At 36.7% G+C, this 21,862-nt stretch overlaps 1 protein-coding gene across 1 annotated transcript; it reads right to left on the reverse strand.

Moving 5' to 3' along the window:
• Positions 1 to 8,461: 8,461 nt before the first annotated feature.
• Noc3 (Nucleolar complex protein 3) lies at positions 8,462 to 19,427 on the reverse strand. Its single transcript, XM_067284795.1, has 2 exons — positions 19,360 to 19,427; positions 8,462 to 10,523 (listed from the first exon to the last, which is right to left on the reverse strand). Exon 2 carries the CDS (start codon positions 10,508 to 10,510, stop codon positions 8,480 to 8,482), a length of 2,031 nt encoding a protein of 676 aa, XP_067140896.1. The 5' UTR covers positions 10,511 to 10,523; positions 19,360 to 19,427; the 3' UTR covers positions 8,462 to 8,479.
• Between the last annotated feature and the right edge of the window lie 2,435 nt (positions 19,428 to 21,862).

Consider the following 21,862-nt stretch of genomic DNA (forward strand, 5'->3'; position numbering starts at 1 on the left):
TCCGAGTTTTGAATTTGTGATAAAACCTGCCCCGCCCAGAGTTTCTTCCAGCAACTTAATTTAATTCTGTTTTATATTGTTGTAGTAAAGGTAGTGGCCCTATAATTCGTATATACGATACGATAAGTAATAACATAAGGTTCGGTCCGATTTCACTCTCGGATCGAAATAATCCTTAAAACGGATAAGAAAGCTCCATTCGTCTCCACTTATCTCTGGCTCGTACTATTTTCCACTTCTCTTCCTCTTTTTCTTTGTTTTTTCTTTTTTGTTTTTTGATCACTTTTGTTAGTTTGAAGCATCTCGGACGTTCGATCTTGCAAGTTCTCTTATACAAATTTTTCCACATAGTTATGCCCATTCTTAGACATTTCGGTTTAGTCTTTGTCGAACTTACAGAAAGGAAGAGTACGGTGCCCATCCATCCGTTTCGAATTAATTATTTCGTGCGTGATGTCACTTCCGGGAGGAAAAGAGCGGAAGAGGAAGCGACGGATTCGAACTCGTGACTTTTCTCTCTGCTTGGTTCGGATCGTAAAAAAAGGCAATTAAAAACAAAAGCAATGAAGAGAAAATCGTCGATTAGAAGAAACAGACTCCTATTTACTATATTTGCAACTCTGTATTCTTTTTATTTCTTTAGGACCATTCATCTATCTATGTCACCAGCACTCCAATCTAAAATATGTTTAAAAATTTGGCTATTTTTCGTGTAAAATTGTTCTTTTTTGGTATGTTAATCTTTTGCAATACAGTGTCACCGAAAAAAATCTTAATATGGCGGAATATAATCCTGATGCTCGGGATCTAAGTGTCTATATCATTCCCAGGGAATATCCGAGTCGATTGAAGATTCATTCACGTAAAAGTGTTAATAAACCGTGAAGAAGAAAAAGAGGAAGAGCAGTGGCGCGATTTATCTTTGTAGGGGCCCGGGAAAATTTGAATTAGTGTCCCTGTGTACAGTGTTCACTTCGAACATTTTTCTTCGGGGGAATCCTTGGTATCCGTTGGCAGGTTAATTCTCCGCTGCGCCAGTGCACCCTGCGCCTGCACCACACCGGCAATCTAGGTCCTCCACATACGGCTCCAAATTCAAATTTCGATATTCTTACTACAGTAATGAGTTTATAACAGATTGGTTTGGGCCCTCCGTTGGTGGGGGCCCCGGGCAATTGCCCTTTTTGCCTGTGGGATATAACGCGCCGGTGAGGAAGAGTGGACTTTTTTTTTTTTTTAACATAAATGTAAGCTTAATTTTTCTTCATTCTGATTGTACTTTTTACATCAGCCTAGCAGATCACCCCAGAGCAAAATCACAGTTACGCCACTGATAGAGTAACAATAGAGAATAAAAAAGAACAATTGTAAAAAGTTGCATTAATATAAAAGAATCTTTCGCAGTTTCTTCAAACATTATAAAATTTTTTTAAAAAGATAAAACAGATAAAATTAAATTAAACTGGTTAGCAGAAAAACTTTATGAACGATTTAAAAAATACGTCACTTAATTAACAACAGTTCTACATATTTTTAAAAACAATTAAAATATTGTTTTGGACAATCCAAATAATTCATCAATACAAATTCGATACGTGATCGATTCTGTAACAAAATATACTTGTCTTAATAAGTATTCTATTCAGCACATGCATCTCACTGACAGGGCCGGATTATCCACTAGACACGTGAGGCACATGCTAAGGGGCCCCGGGTCTCGAGCGAGGCCCGAAGTTGGAAAACAAATAAGCAATTTTACCGTTGCAGCTGTGTCGTAATTGCCCGGGCCCCACGAAGCTATAACACACCACTGCATAATTTATAAACGAAGCTATAATTAGTTTATGATGCCGTAAAATTACGTGAAGGGGGCCTCTAATTTTTCGTGTCTAGAGCGTCGGAAGGTCTTAACCCGCCGCGTCTTTTGTATAAGGCAAAAATTATCAACAATTTGTTGTATAGCGGGGTTGACAAATACTTTAGTAAGTGATCGATGAAAACGGAATATTCATTTACCCGATTTCCGTAATCTGTAAGATGAAAAATGATGGCTACACAGTTTCCGAAACGAATGAAACGTAAAATTCCTTCGCTAATTACTATATAATTAGAAATTAAGGTCTTTCTTTACACGTATGAGTTATATTGATTTTACTTGAAAAGTTTTATGCATTACAGATATATAATATTCTTTCATTCAGTTATCATCTATACTTTAATTAACCTTTATTCCAGAGCAGATTTCATCGTTCTAAACGTTATTTCATTATGCACCGTTTAATAATAGTGTGCGCCTCTTCGACTGGTCTTTATCAAAAAGTCATTAACACCGAAATTATTTTAAAGTGAATCCAGAATAGAAATCGAGAAACCTTTCTATCGAGATTAGATACGGTCGAATTTAAAATATCTACACGTGTCCGAAAGGCAAACCTTGTAAAACTGACAAGGCAATAATAGCCTATAATAATCTACTGTTTTCTCTAACTGGAAATTATGCCCTGTATTAGCTATTTAAATAAATTAAACCTATAATTATACTTTAGTTTAAATTAACAAATATTTCGGTAAAATCGTTGGTAATTCCTGCAGTGTAACTAGAAACGACACTACAGGAGGCCCGAGTTACAATGTGCAAACCTACTTGGTGGAGCCACTAGCGCCGAGGATACAATGTGTGTGTGTTATAATTCAAATGTTTTTCCTATACTTTAATTAATCTTTTCTTTCTTTACTTATTTACAAAGGTAAGGAGAGCCTGGTTACACTACTGCACAGTTCTTAATTTATATAAAAACAGAAACAATAGTATATAATAAATACTTCTACACTGGCACATAGAATAACTGCTTACTCTAAATTACATTTAACAATATAGAACGGAGCAATCTAGAAATATCTATATTAAGTCGACGGAAAGCGGATTAAGAAAATCTTGTTTCCAGAACTAGAATATCTGCCGATGACGTTATAACGTACCGTACACTTAAGTTTACACGGAATTGAGGTCAAAACAAATTATCTAAATAACCGCAGAACTTCCAAATTAGGCCCTTTTACTCTCTACAAAATACAGACCCTATAAGACCCTACGTTCGTATTGCAAATAATAAGATTACACCACTTCTTGTATATTATATCGAATTTCCAATACAGAAGACACAATGATTATCTGCCAAGTTTTTTAATTTAAAACCAAATTAAATTTGTTCTGTGTTAAGTGATGGGCCTAATACGGGAAAGGTGCGAGATCACGGGGGGCGCAGACGGGACATTTACCCCTCCTGGGATCGAAAGAAATATTCCACAAATTATAATTGTAAAAGTGATTGATATGTAACCTTAAACCCTCGACAATGGGACGCTTTGTCTCTTTTTCTATTGATGTAATACTGTATTTTATAATCTGCCCGTGAAAAATCCCAAAAATTTACTATTTGTCTCCAAGCTTTGCCCCTCCCCCTGGAAAATTTTCCGCGGACGTCCACGTGTGTCATCTATCCAGATATTCCGCATCAGTTTTACAAGTACTATACAAAAATTAATTAGGCCTAAGCATTATCTTTTTCCCCCAGCGCAGGCCATCTTGAAATTCTAGGCCTAATAGTTTGACGAAAATAAGCTTATAAATTGCTCGCGGGCGTTGGGCATTTAAAAATTTCAGGAACGGTCCATTTTCTCGTGAGATTTCGTGACGTAACGGGCCACGTTAACACGGCGCAGTTCTTTGGTTCGTCTTGTTTTGCCCGATTCGCAGAAAGCGTCGACGGCAACGAACCGAAAAGTATAGTCTCTCGGACGTCGCGCCGCCTCCTCTCTCTTTCCTGTCACTTTAAAAATACGATGACGTCATGGCTTTAGCCACTTCGGCGTAGGCAGCGACGTTGCTACGTAAACACGACGAAAGTACCCTGGCAGAGAATGACTGTTACCACGCGCGCATCAGTTTAGATTCTTTTTTTTTTTTTAAAGTAGGCCTATACATTAACGATCGGGCCTTTCCAGCTTCTCGATTTGTTAAATTCCACGGAAATTATTGGCTTAAAAATTCGAAAACGATAGCGTCGTTAGGAAACTTGTTTTACGCGGTATCTAAGGGTACCGTTATAATTATCATTAATGAATGACGCACTTTCAAATAATTGTTCCGATTTTATATTAACGTTCCTCTGGTGTTTTGATTAAATTGTTCCGTGTTCTAAGGTGTGGCTTTCCTCTTTTCGAATTCTTCTTCCAGACTTATCCAACATTTTCGCGCATTATTTTAGATCAATCATGATCGATTAACGCAATCTGGCGGATAGAAAAAGTCGATTAATCGGGACCGAAACGGATTAACCGAACGCTTCGGATTTTTGCGTTAGTCCGGCCGGCCTCCGGAAGATGGCGACACTCGACAGACTCCGCTTCCGACGGTGACGTTTCTGGCCGGAAGTGAATTAATCGTCACCGGCATCGGACGGCGCCACCGGACGATGTAGCGATAACGTCATCGTTTAGAGGCGAATCTCCCGTTTGGTTCCTTCCTCTTTGAATTTCGAAGAGATTTCCGAGTCGGAAGGCATCTTCGGAAAATTCCTCCAGAAGCGAAGTAACGCGTCTCGTCCGGAAACGATCGAAAATGAATTTGGCTGCGAATTTTTTATGGGAATCCAATTCGTTCATCGAATCACTATCGGCAGGGACGGAACGTGTTTGACATTTCCCGACTCTGCCGAAATTTGGCAGAGCACGCCGTTCGAACGCCGTGTTTTGCCAAATTTTTACGACAATCTGATCGAAAGCCAATGATTTTTCACTAAAGACAAGTGGACATACATTTTAACATGCGAAATCGCGGCTACTCGAGCTGCTGGGATTCCCGGAAGAAACATTCGGCATAATTTATTACCCTTCACACTGATTGCCGAACACTAGAAATACAAAACGAAATTTAGGCCTATATCCACTCTCAATCGATTTGAAAACACTAAATCTATAAACCAGCAAATTTTTATGAAAAGTGGGTTAATGTTACCCTAGGATCCAAGATGGCGACGGGGGAAATTTTTCCTTACGTTGGAGACTGCGACGGGGAAAAAATTTTTTCCTCGATTCAAGATGGCCGCGTTTCCGGCCGCCATCTTGAATTTCTTTGCAGACTCCGCGGACGTTAACCGAAATAACAAAAAAAAAAATTTTTTTTTTACTCACTTTTCGATGGTGGTTGCCCACTTCTTCCTACTTTTTTTTTTCCTTTCCGATCCATTCTTTTTTCGGTTTTGCCAGCCTCGATACTTTCCTTTTCGCTTGGTGCGGCTCTTTTCTTCCCTGTTCTTTTCGATTCGGCTGCTCTTTTATTGGTCGATTGGCGTTTCCCTCCGTTCGATTTATTACTACTTGGCCATATAAACGACAGAATGCAACCCCAAGAAATGTGGCCAAATTTACTTTTAAATGTTCCTTCAAAGGCAGAAGTCTTCGTTCCGCACTTACTACATCGCAAGAAACAACTTTCTCTATTACTCCGATAATATAATTTGCATTTAGAATCGCACGGAATGCAAACGGACTCGGTTGGCTGTATGCCTAATTTTACAGCAAATTTCGGAAATTTCAATGCGTTATCGATACAAACCTAGCTCCAAAAAGTCGTCTTCCATTAACTTGTAAAAATCATGGGTGGTGCAACTCGACCGAAATTCGTCGTTGAAACTCAAATCGGCAAAACTACTCATTATCGAACAATTGGCAATAAACTAAACGCGGGGAGGTGGGGAGGAAAAAAATGAAATATCGTAACGAGAAAAAAAACACAGCAATTATTCCAATACGCAATTCGTCTCAACACTGCAAGAAACGATTCCAACTGGAAACTAGTCGATTTGCATAAAATTGCATTGAAATGAACAGACATCACGTCACAGATCGAGCATTTGATTATTCGTTCGTAACACCCCTACGTATTTCCCGCCGATTTAATTCTCGCACTACGTTACGAAAAAGCTCCTTCTACCGTCGCAAATATACACTACCGTCTCCGTTTCGAGGTTACAGGAAACTCGGCCACGTCGAACGCATAGTGAAACCGAAAGAAGGAAAAAAAATCCCCACGTCGTCGACGTCTCGACTCTAGGAAAAAAAATTTTTCCCCGTCGCAGTCTCCAACGTAGGGAAAAATTTCCCCCGTCGCCATCTTGGATCCTAAGGTAACATTAACCGAAAAGTGCAAATGTTTTCGCCCGTGTTGAACGGGCATCATCAGGCAGATAAATCAATATGAAGAAAATAATCTAAACGTAATAAATAAATACATTTCAATAGATATATTTGAACCGAAAAGTTACTACATTCACAAATTATTAGACGGGCAACTATTTACGTGGTATTTTTCAACAAAGCAAAATAAACAAAGAACTAGTTGACATCGTGCACGTTTAACAAATCGAAGATTTTGGCAATTATTTCCGACACAATTTAAACTATCAGTGTTTAAAAAAGAAAAACGAACTTGTTTTACATTTAAGAATTGACATTTTCCTGTACGAGTCCAGAAGCAAACCATGCATGTTTAATCAAATTACAGTAGAGACTCGTTAATCGGAACGATTTTCAGTCGGACTGTGTCGTGCCGAATCGAACGTTTTTGATACTAAATTTACTTCTAAAGTATAATTTTCATGTTTTTATATTCTTCAATATATTTATTTTGTTTGTACAAAATGCAGAAATAATTTTTAACGATACGATAGCCTCGATTATTATTATAAAAATTTTCGTCAGGCTTAAAATCGACGAAAATTCAACACGAAGCGACACGCAACGGAGAAAAATTTGAACATCGGACAGGTTAATATATTTATTCGTACATAATCGGTAATCGGAACAAATCACTAATCTGAACCACCCCAGTCCCCAATTGATTCCGATTTTCGGTTCTCTACTGTATTGAATATTGGCGCAGATAATTGATGATGATGAATCGAATGTTATTTTGTTATGCCATTTCTAGTTGTCCAAAACAATTTCGTCGAAGAATCATTACAGAATTGTATAGCATTTAAAATTTCTTTAGCTAAAAGTTTTAATTGTCTATGAAATCCAACATCTAAAGGTTGGCATATAGACGTACTGTACTGTACATCTTGGCGAAATAGTACTTGGCATTACTGTTACCACCCGTCCGGGTGAACTATTAATTTTGTCCGGGAATTTCGTAGAAATTGTGAAATTACGATGAAACAAAGTTCTTGCAAATATTTTTATAAATTTACATCATTTGAACAACGAAGGACCTCACTCACTGAAACTCAGGGCCGGATTTACATAAGGGCATTTGGGGCCTGTGCCCAGGGCCCCCACAAAACTAAAAAAAATTATGTTTAAACATAATTTTTTTTCTATTACCGCGACATGATTCTGTTGCCCTCATGATTAGGCCACACGCTTAGTGTGGCCTAGTCATGAGGGCAACAGGCAGAGAAAACCAAACCCGGGAAAAAACTTATGAAACATCGGAAAATTTCGGGAAAAAATTTCACATAGGTATTTTTCAGTTAAATTAAAATAGTTTTACACAATAAAATATATGTATGTTTACAATAACTTTATTTTTAAATGAAATTTACAACTTCCTAGTTCAAATCTAATTGAAAGTACAGTATTTTGTGTAAATTTTCTAAATCATCAAATTTGCCTACTCTTAAAGGGGGAACCCCAACCGAATTTGTGCCCAGGGCCCCTGGATTGGTAAATCCGGCCCTGCTGAAACTCATCTGCCATGTTACTCTGTTTATGCTGACGTGTGACGCGCAACCTGCCTCTCGACCTCTATTTATTTATTTTTTGCTTGTATGTTACTCTTACGCAAGTCCCTAACTATAACTGATTTAGAACCAGCATGCACGTTATTCTTCGCATTGTAAAATAACATTGTGCATGCGTCAGGAACTTCTGTTCGACCATCAATTTTCATCTGTAGATGTTTGAAATACTGTATTAATGTGTGTAATTTCCATTTTGGGTGTTTCCTATGTAAGTTATGATTTTCTTCTTTTCGTGTTGTTGCAATTATATTCTTATTAGCTTTTTCATTACCATTTGAATATCCTGATTCACGGTCAGTGTCTGCGTTATCAATTTTTTCTTGAAGCAGACGTGGTTTTTTTTCATCTGACAAGTGAAATATCATTAATCAAATTATTATTTTCCATCTAACAAAAATCATCATCTATTTACATAATTACTTAAAATATCGCTAAATGCATTAAAAAGCAGTTTATCAAGCAGCAATATCGTCTCTTCTTCCGCGAACCTTTCACTACTAAAAAATTTCATATTTGTGTTATTAAAGTACTATACAATAGCACGACATTTGATTACTAATAACTCTAACACTTTTAGCGAATACTACAAATTTAATATAGTTCGTATACTTTTAACGTAATAATTAACTAAATTTTATTAAAAGATACATCAACAGTTCCCTTGTTAGCTTTATTCAAATCTTGAGTACATCGTAACAGCCGTTCAAAAATTCCGCGTTTAATTTTATACATTTAGGGCCTTTCCACGTTTTACATCTCTCTTCGCCGTCCGGATACCGATATCGATCATACAATTCCGGAGCTTTGGCTTTCACCAATTCCGAATCCAAGCGATCGGCGCCCTTCGAAGGACATCCGTTAATTACATGTCGAGCGAAGAGTTTAACCACGGGATGATAGTGTCGCAACAGAAAGTGTAGTTCCCACAGAGCCGTGGCGTGGGCGTTGCAGTGTTCGGGGTCCTCCGATTCGGGCAGAAACACCCCACTACCCCCCGCTTCTTCCGCGTCCAGTAACACGTCGGCCTTGCCGACGGAAGTCATCAGGTATCTCACCGCCGACAGAAGAGCTACCGTTGCGTGGCCGGAGGTGTGAAGAGCAAGGGTGCACATCCTTTTGACGAAGGCCAAGATCCGACGCACCGGGTCGCTCTTGTGTCTTTTCAGAACGGCGACGTCGATGCATTTCCACAGAGCCTGTAAATCTTCCTCGCCACTGCCGGCGTGCATCCTGAGTAACGTCTCGTACAGTCGAACAAAGAACCTCTGCGGGTCTACGTTCAGGGCCGAACCCTGTCCGGACAGGACGACGAATACCGTGTGCAGACAGTGCAGAATTTCGACGTCGCTCAATCGGACTCGGTCCGGGAGGGCGTGCAGTTCGTTCATCAGATCGTCGAAGAACTCCACGTTGATCAAGTAGGCGAATTTAGACAGACCTTCCAACACCGGAGTCAATAACTTAGAACCGGTCGAATCCTTCAAGACCCTGAAATAAATCAGAAAGATGCGTTTCAGAATTTCGCTATTGATCCTGGCTCTTTCCGACTTGTTTTCCTCCGCTTCCGTCTCCCTCAACTCCCGTTCCAACTCCTTCGATTTCTTCTCCCTCTTCCTTTCTCTCCTCGACATCCTGGCCAGTTTCTCCCTCATCTTTTTTGCATTCTTGGTCGACGTTTCGTCCGCTCTCGTGTCTATCGGGTTCAGACTGGTGAAAGTTCTCAGCACTTCTGGACGCAAGTTTCTCCTGCTCTTGACTAATTGGACCGTGTTCTTCACGATGGCCAAAGACGTATGGCCTTTTTTGTCTTCTCGAAACACCTGGCAGATGGCCCGACAACACTTTTCCGAAACTTCGTCGTTTCTGCTGGCCGCCAAGGGCACCACCACCCGAACGATATTGGCACCGAAGTTGAAATCGGCGTGGGTAACCAAAAGTCGGCACAGACATTCGATGGCCACCAGACCCAATTTCTTCCTCCTCTCCGCGTAGACGTCGCGGCCGGCCGCGGACTTCTGTCCGAAAGCCGCCTTCACGGCCTTCTCCAGGAACTGCAGGTATTGTTTGTAGTATCTCAACAGACCTTCCTCGAATCTATTGAGCTTTCTCGTCTCCTTTTTCATTTTCTGAGACTTCTCCCCTTCGCCTAACGCGCGTATCTGATAAGAAGGCAAAATGTCGTCGTACACCTCCAGAAGCGACAGCGCGGTCAACCTGGCAATCACCAGGTTTGCCGTGGGATCTTTCTCTTTTAAGAGGAGTGTGAGTTCCTTCAGGCGGTCTATATTGTTTTCGGGACTCTCCACGATCCAGCTGCAGTAGGTGCCGATCTTGGCCTTCGTTTCGCGCTTCAGCTTCAATCGTTGAGCCAAGGTTTCGGCCAAGGACTCGGGCTGCGGGTCGAGCGGTTCTTCCGTCGTATCGTCTTCCGGAGGAGGACCATCGTCTTTCACTTCTTCGTCTCGAAGGACCAGACCCTCCTTTCCCTTAATGGGTAGCAACCAGCGCCGTTCTTTTCGCTCCTCCACTTTATTTCGAGGTAATCTCTCGTATTCTTCTTCCGTGCAGGGAGTAGGACGCTTTCTCTTTGCTGCTCCAAGCAATTCGTCGTCCTCTAACATGTCCTCCACCCCGCAGTAATCGTCTTCTTGGTCCCCATTTTCTTCCACCGTTTCGTGTCTTTTGAATCTCTTGCGTCGCGTCATGATTGGCAGATACCTGAAACGAAAAATAAATAAGTCAAACTTGCGCCAAAGTTCACGGCAACGCGACTCGCGGGCGATCTGCCGATGGGGTGCCTCACGTGAGGACATTTTATGGGAAAACAATCCCTATATAAATGTTGATAACGTCAAGAAAACCTGGAAAACTCCCGTCCAGGGTCCTTAGTCTCGAGTTTTTCGTGTTGTACTCGAATTGACATCATTGAACTCGTGTTCTAATCGGTAGTCTCGAGCGAACGCGAAAACGAGTGGAAATACGTCATAATCACTCGGTTACGTTTGTCGTTAAGCACGACGGTATTATTTACAATGCATATGGGTTTGCGACTGTAATGATTCGACCAATCAGCTTAACTGTAACAAGTTGTAAACAAATCAATGTGAATTAGTTTACACGTGTTATAGTTAAAAATTTTGTCTTATAGCAATATAGTACGCAGAAACTAAATAGAAACGTCCAATGGTCTATTTTAAAAAATAAGCGTAGGACGAAAAGAAGTATTAGTAACATATTTAGAAAATAATAAGAAAATGAACAGTGGAAAATTTGACAACGAATTTACAAGAAAAAGACAATTCGATTTGTGGAGAGAATTGACTAAAAAATTAAATGAGTGTGTTGGAGCCAGAAAATCAGTTGTTGAATGGAAAAAGTATTTTAATTTAATCCTTTCTTCGTGTAGTTTTCTTCCTTGATCTATTTCTTAAATTGTTCAATGAACTTAACACTCCTGATTAATAAATAATCTTAATGTAGTGTCTGTGCTTTTAATAATGTATACATATAACTTACTATCATTTTAATTCTCTTTTTCGCTGAATTAGATACTTCTTTTTATTTTTGGAAAAACTCGCTGTATAATTTTACCAATTATGAATTAAAGTTTTTTTATTGGTGCTAGCTTGACAAAAGAGAAGACATCCATCTACTCGTGGTCGAAAAATTCCTTGCCTTCTTAAACAACGCCTCTCAGCTCTTTCAAATGCTTCAATTGCGCTCAGAATAGCATATCCGTCGGCCATTTTCACTTTCGTGTAGAGATCTCACATGATGAGATGGGAAAGCACACGAGTCACAACTCGAGACTACCAATTTGACGTCAGAGTGTGAGATGGTACCACGTGATATCTTCAACACGTTGGGAGTTGTAACACGAAAAACTCTAGAGTAAGGAACCGTTTGTCTTGGCATAAAATTCCGCTTAGAATAAGGTCAAATTGGCCGTAATTAATTTATAGGGGAAACTAAAACGCGTTTTAGCTCAAAACTTCACCAGATGGCATCGAAAATCACTAGTCGCCGGCGGCAAGAATCGGAATAAAGGATCTTAGGGGCCGTCCATAAATTACGTAAGGACGATTTCGGCCATTATAGACCCCCACCCACCCCTGTGTAAGAAACCGTAATATTTTCTTTGATCTCCCCTCCCCTTTCCTATCTTACGTAATATTTAGGCATAATTTAAAAAAATTTTTTTTTTTATGAAACCCTAAAAATCTTAGGCCCAAAATATATAATTATTAATTAGTTAATTAATATGTACTATTATTTATAAAGACTTTATGTGGACAAATTTAAAAATATAAAAATTTAATGAATTCGAACTAACAATTTATTTTAAGAACTTTATTTTTTAATTATCAACAATCTTTTTGTTATCATCATCATCAATCAACGTCATAATATTCAGTTTTATATTCATTTTAATTTTCACAAAAGGACGCAAAAAACTTTGACAGATCGACTAGCTACTACACGTGTAAACAGAAACGTCATACAAAACAAAACGAGGGAGAAAAACAACCACACTGTCTTTCTCCCATGATAAAAAATGTGTAGTGTGTGAGTCTGCTAGCATTATTATTCTATCACGTCACACGAGATGGCATTGGTACAACGAGCGTTCTTAATAGAAACTGCCAAATTGAAGCCAAATTCAAAACTCCACCACTCAACGAGATCAAAAAATAAGAATATTACATAAGACGAGATCTATTACCCGCTACCCGAGTAAGAAATCGTAAGAAATCCTTGACCCCCACCCAAAATACCTTACGTAATTTATGGACGGCCCCTTACAAGTTAGATCGTTAGACAACTGACAGATCTAAAATTAAATATATATTTTTCCATATCACTTTATTATTTTAATTCTTTGGACCATTATTATTTATACAACAACAACAACAACAACAGTTTTTATAAAAATATTTTTGCCAGTTAATCCATATTACCTTGTTTGTTAATGGAAAATTTGTTTCGGTTTTCGAACAACTTTAAGGAACGAATTAAGTTCGAAACCCGAGGTTCGACTGTATTTATAAACACTACAAATGCTGACTGTAATTAATTACATTATTATTTGTTAGTGAACGCTAAGTTCTGTAAGAAACACGCGATGTACCAACGAAACAATGGTGATTTTAATCACGTGATTGTCATAACCAATAGAAATTGAAATATGCAACGTCCATACTAGTTTATATAGTAACTATATATGCTATATCACTAGAGCCTGTGTCAAAGGATTAAAGTTCAAGCAATATATAAATGTATCTTCTCGAAAATGGTTCCTGACCAAAATTTTCATTTGAATAAATTTAAATTAAGCCAACGATAAGTTTCTATGTTCAAGATTCAAGTACTAATTAAGTGACTGATCTTATAGTTTGTTTCTACCACTGAATGAATATACAACACTTATTACAATATTTAAAGAAAAAATCTGTCAGTAAGGAGAGTCTTAGATTTGAATAAATATGGCACAGTTGTTAAAATTTGAAAAGAAGGAAGCTGTCATTAATGGGACAAAATGGTTATGTCATTGGCCTGTAATTTGAAAAAATTGTAGGCCTATAAATTCCCACTGTCATCCATCTGTCCGTCTTTCCTTAATCTCGAGAACAGAGTTAGATAGATGAAAGATGAATCTAGACGTGGAAACTTTAGGGTCAGGAGGCCCCGATTAACTACATAAGAACTTCTAATGCAAACCGAAAGTCACATTATTTCAATTCAAAAATTTTCCCCTAAAAGCAATTAATAGATGATTTTCACGACTCTATTGTTAAAGGAAAAGTATGATGTATGGAGACAAGCCACTACTAATTTCAGGTAGAGAGAATATATTTGAAATTAAATAAATTTAAAATATGATTAAAAATTGCAGCCCGGCATTGTGACCGCATCACAATAAATAATTTCTTGTTTAATATACTTCTTTTTCCATCAGTGAAAAACAGCAGTAAATTTGTACAATAATTGATGTAAAAACTTATGCGGTATTCTGTTCTGTGAGCATCTTTCACCAAAATCATTCCAAGAACTACATGTATAAATATTTAAGATTTTGATCCAGACACTAAACTGCTAGTTGAAAGTTCTTCCTTCAACACCTAAGGATTAACACCTTTCATATCACAGCTCTTAATATGTATAACAAGTACTTATTATGTTCCCAAAAATAGTTTAAGTAAATTGCAAAATCTGGTTGCCGAACTTGTAAAATTTGGCTACCGGATTTCGCAAAGAGAGAACCACTATAAAATTCCTGTCAAATACTAAATTTGTTTTTCCTAAATGGCAATAATGGTGCTCAGATAGGTTTCTAGATTCTTTCAAATGTCATGTTGATTAATCTTTTTCATAAATATTCACATTTTGAAACACACAAATTTAACCTCTCTTAATTATATTAGAAAATCATTATAAAATAGAAAATAGTTGAAAAAATACCCTTGAAAATAAACTAAATTTATTACAAAGCAAATTATGATTAATTTTAGCTGCAAAGTAAGTAGAATGGACCTATCAATTTTTAAAATGGTAACTGAATTAATGACAACTCTGAATCTATCTTCAATTATCTATTTTTTCTGAAACATCTTTATGATTTTAAGATTGAATAAATTATTATATACTGTAAATAAGATACAAAAAACTCCAAAAACTAACAAATGTCTTTCTGAAATTATTATTAGTACAGAATCTGTTAGAGTAAGAAGTAATAGAGATAAACGACAAGAAAATTTAAAACCGTCCACTCGGAAATCTAAATAGAAACATAATAATATCAGATTCAAACTTAAACGGCGAAACAAAATGAAGCTGTATAGCTTATTCCAAATACAATACATGATATAAATAGTTACTAAGCAAAAGGTGAGCAGCTGCCTAGGCAAAGCAGAATAAAAGTGAGAGAGACATCTGCTAGAAGGGCCTGGGATCACTTTTCGCCATATGGACTGTGTCATTGTTCCTCCTAGCAGTCTTCATCGATCGGCTCCAGGTAGATGGTTAATTAAAAATATATCAAATAAAATCTGAAGCTTGAACAGCTAATAAGGTTTCTTATAACTTTAAGAACCATCTTAATTATATTTTTTTATCGGGTCAGTCCATAAGTTCACGCATATTTTTATCTACAAAAAAGCAGCAAAAAATTTTAATTAAATTTTATTTCAATCTATAATGTATTCACCATTATTTTGTACAATTTCTTGCCATCTTGATGGTAGCTTTTTAATCCCGTCTTCGTAAAATGATTTCGGTTTTGAATCAAAATATTCAGAAATAGCCTTTTTTACATTGTTCTCATCCTCAAAAGTTTTCCCTTTTAAAAAATTCTGCAAACTGCAAAAAAGATGATAATCACTGGGAGCAATATCTGGCGAATATGGTGGATGAGGTAAAATTTCCCAGTTGTAGCTTTCAAGTTTCTGTACAGTTATTTTTGCAGTGTGTGGTCTGGCATTGTTATGCTGCAAGAGAACCTGCTTTCTGTTCACTAATGACGGTTGATTTTTTTTCAATTTTTCATTTAAACGCTCTAATTGCTCACAATACATTTGAGCTGTAATTGTTTGATTAGGTTCTAACAGCTCAAAGTGAATTACACCTGACATATCCCAGCAAACAGACAGAATTTTTTTTGGATGCAACCCACCTTTTGCAGTCGGTTTTGGCTGCTTGTCGCGATCCATCCATTGTCTTTTTCTTGTCACATTATTACAGAGGATCCATTTTTCCTCTCCAGTAACCAGCCTACCAAGAAAAGGTTCTAAAGCAATACGGGATAAAAGAGACGTGCAAATGTTTACACGTTGTTGTCGGTTAGCTATTGACAGTTCGTGTGGTATCCATTTTCCTAGCTTTGAAACTTTTCCGATTTGTTGTAGGTGTCTATGAACAGTTCTGTGGGACGAATTTAAACGTTCCACAATTTCATCAACTGTTAAAGATGGTTCTGCTTCAACTAGTGCAGAGAGAGCATCATCATCAAAGTCAACGGGTCTTCCAGTACGAGCCTTATCCTCCACACTAAAATCATTGTTTCTAAATCTTTCAAACCACTTCTGCGCAGTCCTTGCGCTAATTACAATTTGATTATGTACAGTATTTATTTTTTTGGCTGCATTTGTAGCATTCTCACCACTTAAAAATAAATAGTATAAAACATGTCTTTTATATTCATCCATTAATAAACAACTGAAATGTTCACAATTCTGAACAGTATTATATGAATAAGATCCAATTTAACACTTCAGTGTGAAAAGTATCACATTAGACTGACATTTTTAACAGCAAAACAAGATTTTTCTCAAGGTCGTAAAAATGGGCATGGACTTATGGACTGACCTGATAATAATAAAGCAGAACTGAATACAGGTACAGAATATATATAATACAGATACAAAATAAATTAAATTGTTACTTAAGGAAAATGGTTTTTAGAAAGTTAGGAATAAATACAAAATTCTTAAATATTTCTAGGCACTTCTATTCACTTTTTTGTCTCATACAAATAACAAGTATCAAATATCAGTAAAAGTTACTCATACTCATTTATGTTTTATATATGTTTAAATCTCCCACTTGAGAATACAGTGTGAGATACAAATAGATCTATAATAAAATTTTGAAATGTGTGACAGATAATATTTTGATAAAACAAATACTTTTAAATGTCTATTTTTTTTAATGGGTTATGATCTGATAATCTGACACACTATAATAATTGTTTTCAAATAGATTCTAATTAATCAGAATTTGATAAACATAGTTACAATTCATATTATATCTAGTACTTTAATAGAATATAAATAATTGTATATGTATATATATATAATGAATTTCTCAGTTTTATATTATTAATATAAACACATTTGTTAAAGTATAAATTAAGATTTTATTTTTAACTAGAACAACATAATTTATTATTATAGAATATTGTCAATATGCTTCCTTTATAATTTTCTAACAAACTGATTTCATTGATATCTAAACTTCATTCACCAGGGAATCAAATTAATCTTCGAGACTAAGCAATAGTAACTAAGATTTTGGCTATTACTTTATAATAATCTATCTCCTACGTCATCCAATATTTTCTGTAGTTTCTTTCACAGCAGTGGTGTTCAAAGTTTTTTGGCTTGTGTCACGCTGAAATGTGAAATAGTTTTCTTGTGCATGTGTTCTATAATAACTGTTATCCTAAATGCCTAACTTTGTTATTAGTTTGCCATGGATGTACAGTATAAATCCTTGTATGAAACATCATCTTATTTTTAAAATAGAGTCATAATACTTGTGCCACATTTAGACATCTCTTGTGAGACGGCATTTGAGAACCACTGTTCTATAGCAGATAGGGATGCCTAGATTTGCATGATGTTTCTAGCTTTGACCCTTTTTTTTTTTTTTAACTCTTTCCGCCCTGTGGGCACTAATAAGCTTTGACCCTGGAAGAGTTGGATGGTTCTTTAGAACAGTTACGAGGGAACTGAGGAAAAAAGAAAACAACCAGAAGAGACTAATTACAATACAGAAACAGAGTCAGACAAGCTGGAGATTACAGAAGATAATCGGGATGGCAATTCCGAGCAATCGGACAAGACAGATGGACTTTTTTGTAGAAGACAAGTACAGTAGACCCCCCCTATAACACAGTAGATACGTTCCGTGTTATATGAATTCGTGTTGTACGAATCCCTTAAATATATGAGCCAATCACATCCCGGCACGTGTGCAGTTTAGGGGCTACGGCTGTTTGAAAGGTTTTCTTCCATAAAATTTATTGATTCTAGAATAATTTGACTCAACATTTCCAAATCGTGTATAATTTTTTGGGAATAATCCATATAAATTATGCTATAAACAAAAAATTGTTAGATTACTTACTGAGTGTGCATCGTTCGAAGACGCCATTGCCTAAGCTTGTTTTCGTCGCAGAGTGACTCATCGAACGGCAGATGCATTTCCTGATAAGTTATTCTTTCTGCAAAGAATTCGCCGAACTTTGGAGACATCATTAATAGAAATATAATTTTTATGGCCGTTGAATAATACTGTAAATTTTTTTCCACAAAAACTGTATAAAAATTTATCAATACTTTCCCGCCTAAACTCTCCATATATACGCTTGGCACTGGACAGCGGCAAGTAGTTTGGCTGCTCATCCACTATTGGTCCAGAATCAACCAATCCTGTCTTGACACAAGTCAGCGATGACATTTTAGCATGTTATACGAACCTAATCACAATTTTTTCGCCGTGTTATAGGAAACCATGTTATAGGGGGGTCTACTGTATAGTAGAACATAATTTATCTGTCAAGAATGGGGTAGAAAAGTCTGCAAGAGACAGAACCATATAATGACTAAATGTGATACATACGAAAGCAAGCAATGGAGGTGGAATGACATTTTTAATTATCTGGATGCTTTATAATTACATTTGTTCAATAAAGAGTTCCAAGATTAATTCCCTCTTTTATTCATACTTTAAAATAAAATTAAATATTGGAAGATGCGATGTAATATTACATATGCAGAGTAATAGCCTCAGCGCACCCTCTTGCAAAACTCTAAAAGGCGTGCCTGCCAAAGGGTAAAAGATGTTTATTAGTATATACCAACTAACACATCAATCGTCTTACATTTCCATTCCGTGATATTGGTTTATTTCGTCTTTATTTAAGTGTAACCAATTTTGTGCGGTTGTTTATGTTTATTAGTAGACTCGACACGCAACAGAGTTCTTACAAGATAAGTTGCCAAAGATTTTTACCAGTTACTTGCCGTCCTACAGATATTATCGATCACATTTCTTTTTGCCAGCAATTTAATATGAAGAAAGTTATAAGTGTCTCAACAAAAGTAACGTGGCCTTACTATGTTCTTTTCGGTTAATGTAACCCTTGGTGCCAAGATGGCGACTCGTCTCTGATTCCAGCAAGGAAACAGTGGGACGCATGTTCTAGCCTAACCTAACCTAACCTAACCTATTCTAATAATTTGGTTGCTGAATAGGTTAGGTTAGGCTAGAACATGCGTCCCACTGTTTCCTTGCTGGAATCAGAGACGAGCCGCCATCTTAACACCAAGGGTTACATTAACCGTTTTGTCCACAGGCTACTTCTATCTAAATGATATCTAGAAACAAAACCACACTTTGTTTGCATCTATATTTGTTGTTTATTATACAACACATATAGATCTACATCATAATTTTCATCAAAAAGTTTTGAAGTAGACTTACATACCAGTAAACAATATATCTTCTACATTTGGCATGGAGAACAGAAGGGGCGAGCCGAAGGAGGAGTCAAAATTTCAATTTACAGAATTCTCCACAAGTGCCAAATTCTGAATTATGCATCCATTTTACTATACAGGCACATTAACAATGTATTTCAAATAATTTTAATGCTCGTACTTGAAGTATCTTAAAGATAATTCGGTACTTCAATTACCCTGTATCTAAACACTAAGTAGTATCTTTAAGAACACTTACCGTACTTTAACTTAAAAAACAAAACAAAACAACTTACTTTTGTTACATCAGTTCTCCCCTCCACGTGGAGTTGACACGCGATTATTACTTAAGTGTTGCCATCCCGACACTAGGTTAAAAATAATTAAAACATTACGAAAAATTTCGTGTTGTATTTTATCCAGATTATTCTTTATTATTATTATTATTATTATTAAAGTATTTTAAAGGAGATGCCACCGAAAAAAGACAAGCTTCTTGCAAGAGAATAACAGAGAAGTCCTAAGATAAAGCGATGAAAAAAATAACAAAATAAAACGCCAAACAATTAAAATAAACATAAGTCTTCTATATAAAAGCGTTTACATACATAAAAGTCCTAGTCCGTTTTTGATATAGCTAAATCTATTTTAAAAAAAGAGTTGCATTATTAATTTTATCGAAAATTCGAAAAACATTACAGAAAAACCAAACTACTACATTTTTTCGTATTATTCAGTAAAAATTTTTCCGCCGAGAACGGCTAGAAATAATTGATATAATGATTATTGTTTAAGTGTTTTCCATCTTTTTTCTCCATTTATATTTTTATCTCCTTTATTTCCGTTAAAATGTTAAAGAACTGTAGTGAAATCGCCGATTTCGATCGACGTTAAGAGTTGAATGAGCCGATTATTTCGATATAGAACAAGGAAACAAATTTTCCTTTGTGATGTGTCATCTATTGATAACTGTTCGTTATCGCGCCGTATTCTTCTTAAGGAAGATGCAAATATGATGAACGTGAAAATGGATAATATATACTATAGTACGGATAATAATAGGATTGAAGACATGAGACGATCAAGGTGTTACGTTACAATCATTCGTTTGTTTGTTATGGCAACGCAACACTTAGGCGATCTGCGTAGGGGAATGCCTTCCGGAGATCTTTTTAAGGGAAACTGGCCCCTATTTAGGTGTTACAGACGTGGAGAAAACCCGGGAAACTTCACGTGGCCAGCCTGTCCGAGGCAGACTCACACTTGGAGTTCGGTAGTGGGCGCAAACCAATGACCGAACTCCAAGTGTTCAGGGTACAAAGACCGCTTGGCCACTGGCGGGCTTTTACAATCATTCAAAACTCTAATGTCTTTCATGGATGAAAGTGTCTCTTAAATGTCACCATCAGACGGCCGAATGGCCGAGTGGTTAAGGTGGCAGCCTATCGCTTTGGGGGATCCGGAATCGCATCCGGATGGGCCATTTCGGATATATCGGGCCGCGTCCCTCACTACCCAGCCTCCCCGTTGTGGGCCTGGCTGAACTAATAATGGGCTTGCATAGAGAGGACCTCTTAGTGCCAATAAGGCGAAAAGAGTTGGGGGGAATACCATTATCAAAGATCTCAAAAATTAAACGACACAGTGGATATATTTTTACCGAAATAATTACATAATAAAAACTTGCATTAGAAACTTTCATTTTGAAACGTTTTTACAATCTACTTACACAAGCCATTGATGACACTTTTTGTATATCTGTAATCTGTCATCTGTCACGGAATGTCTAGAACACGCACTAGGGGACGACCCTAGCGTGATTTTCAGCTATTATTTAAATTAATAGTATAATTGTATCAGACTTCCCCGGGCACCCTTATTGTGGTAGCGGCCGGGGAGCGATGGGCACGAAAAAATCTTTTATTGCATGCAAGACGGAAAGAGTCAAAAATTAAAAGAAAAAAGAACCACTTAAATGCTCTTCATGAAAATATTCGGGCCCCGCCCCTCACCATCTGCTCGTCTTGGCCGAACCCATAATAGGCTTGTTAAAAAGGCCTTCTTGTTAAAAAGGCTTGTTAAAAAGGCTCACAGATCGGCGAGAATTTAAAAGAAAAAAAAAACACTTCCACTTATCATCGTAATGAAGAAAATTGTGGCAGATCATGCAGCCTTAACGTCTTTACGTTGATAAATCAATCAGTCAATATTTTTGTTAATGAAACAGGGAAATTACTAACTAGCTAGTACTTTCGGTATTTTCTTTAGCAATATTGTTGCAATCAGTAGCACTTCTTATTAATGAATCTCTAGTTTAATGCGCTCATTAATATTTGTATCATTTTACAGCAATATAATTTGCCATCTTATATTTTTTAAAAGTTTTTCGCGACTGAGAGCTTCATAATTTAAAGCTGTGATTCAATTATCTAATCGTAATTTTGTCGCTGCGTTGATGAAAACAAATCGTAAAGATAGAGAAAATTAATGCAATATTCTTCGTCGGAGAGAACGATTTTTTTTTTTTTTTTTTTTTTTAAATACGGAAATTGTGTCATTTCTACGAACTCTTTCGCAATAAAATCTGTCTAATATCAGGAATTTCGACACTAAAAAAATCGAGGAAAGTAATTTATAACGAGTCATTTAACTTTCGTTTTGCAGTATGTTACTGTATAGCATTAAAAATGTCGGAAAAATTCCTGTAATTCCACAAGGACAGTTTCGACGTAAAAAAAAATATACTAAATAATCTAAATCTATATAGAAATCATTGATTTATACGTACGATTGTTAAAT

This window comes from Centruroides vittatus, unplaced genomic scaffold (genome assembly GCF_030686945.1).
Source record: "Centruroides vittatus isolate TY-2023 unplaced genomic scaffold, ASM3068694v2 scaffold_1444, whole genome shotgun sequence".
NCBI lineage: Eukaryota > Metazoa > Arthropoda > Arachnida > Scorpiones > Buthidae > Centruroides > Centruroides vittatus.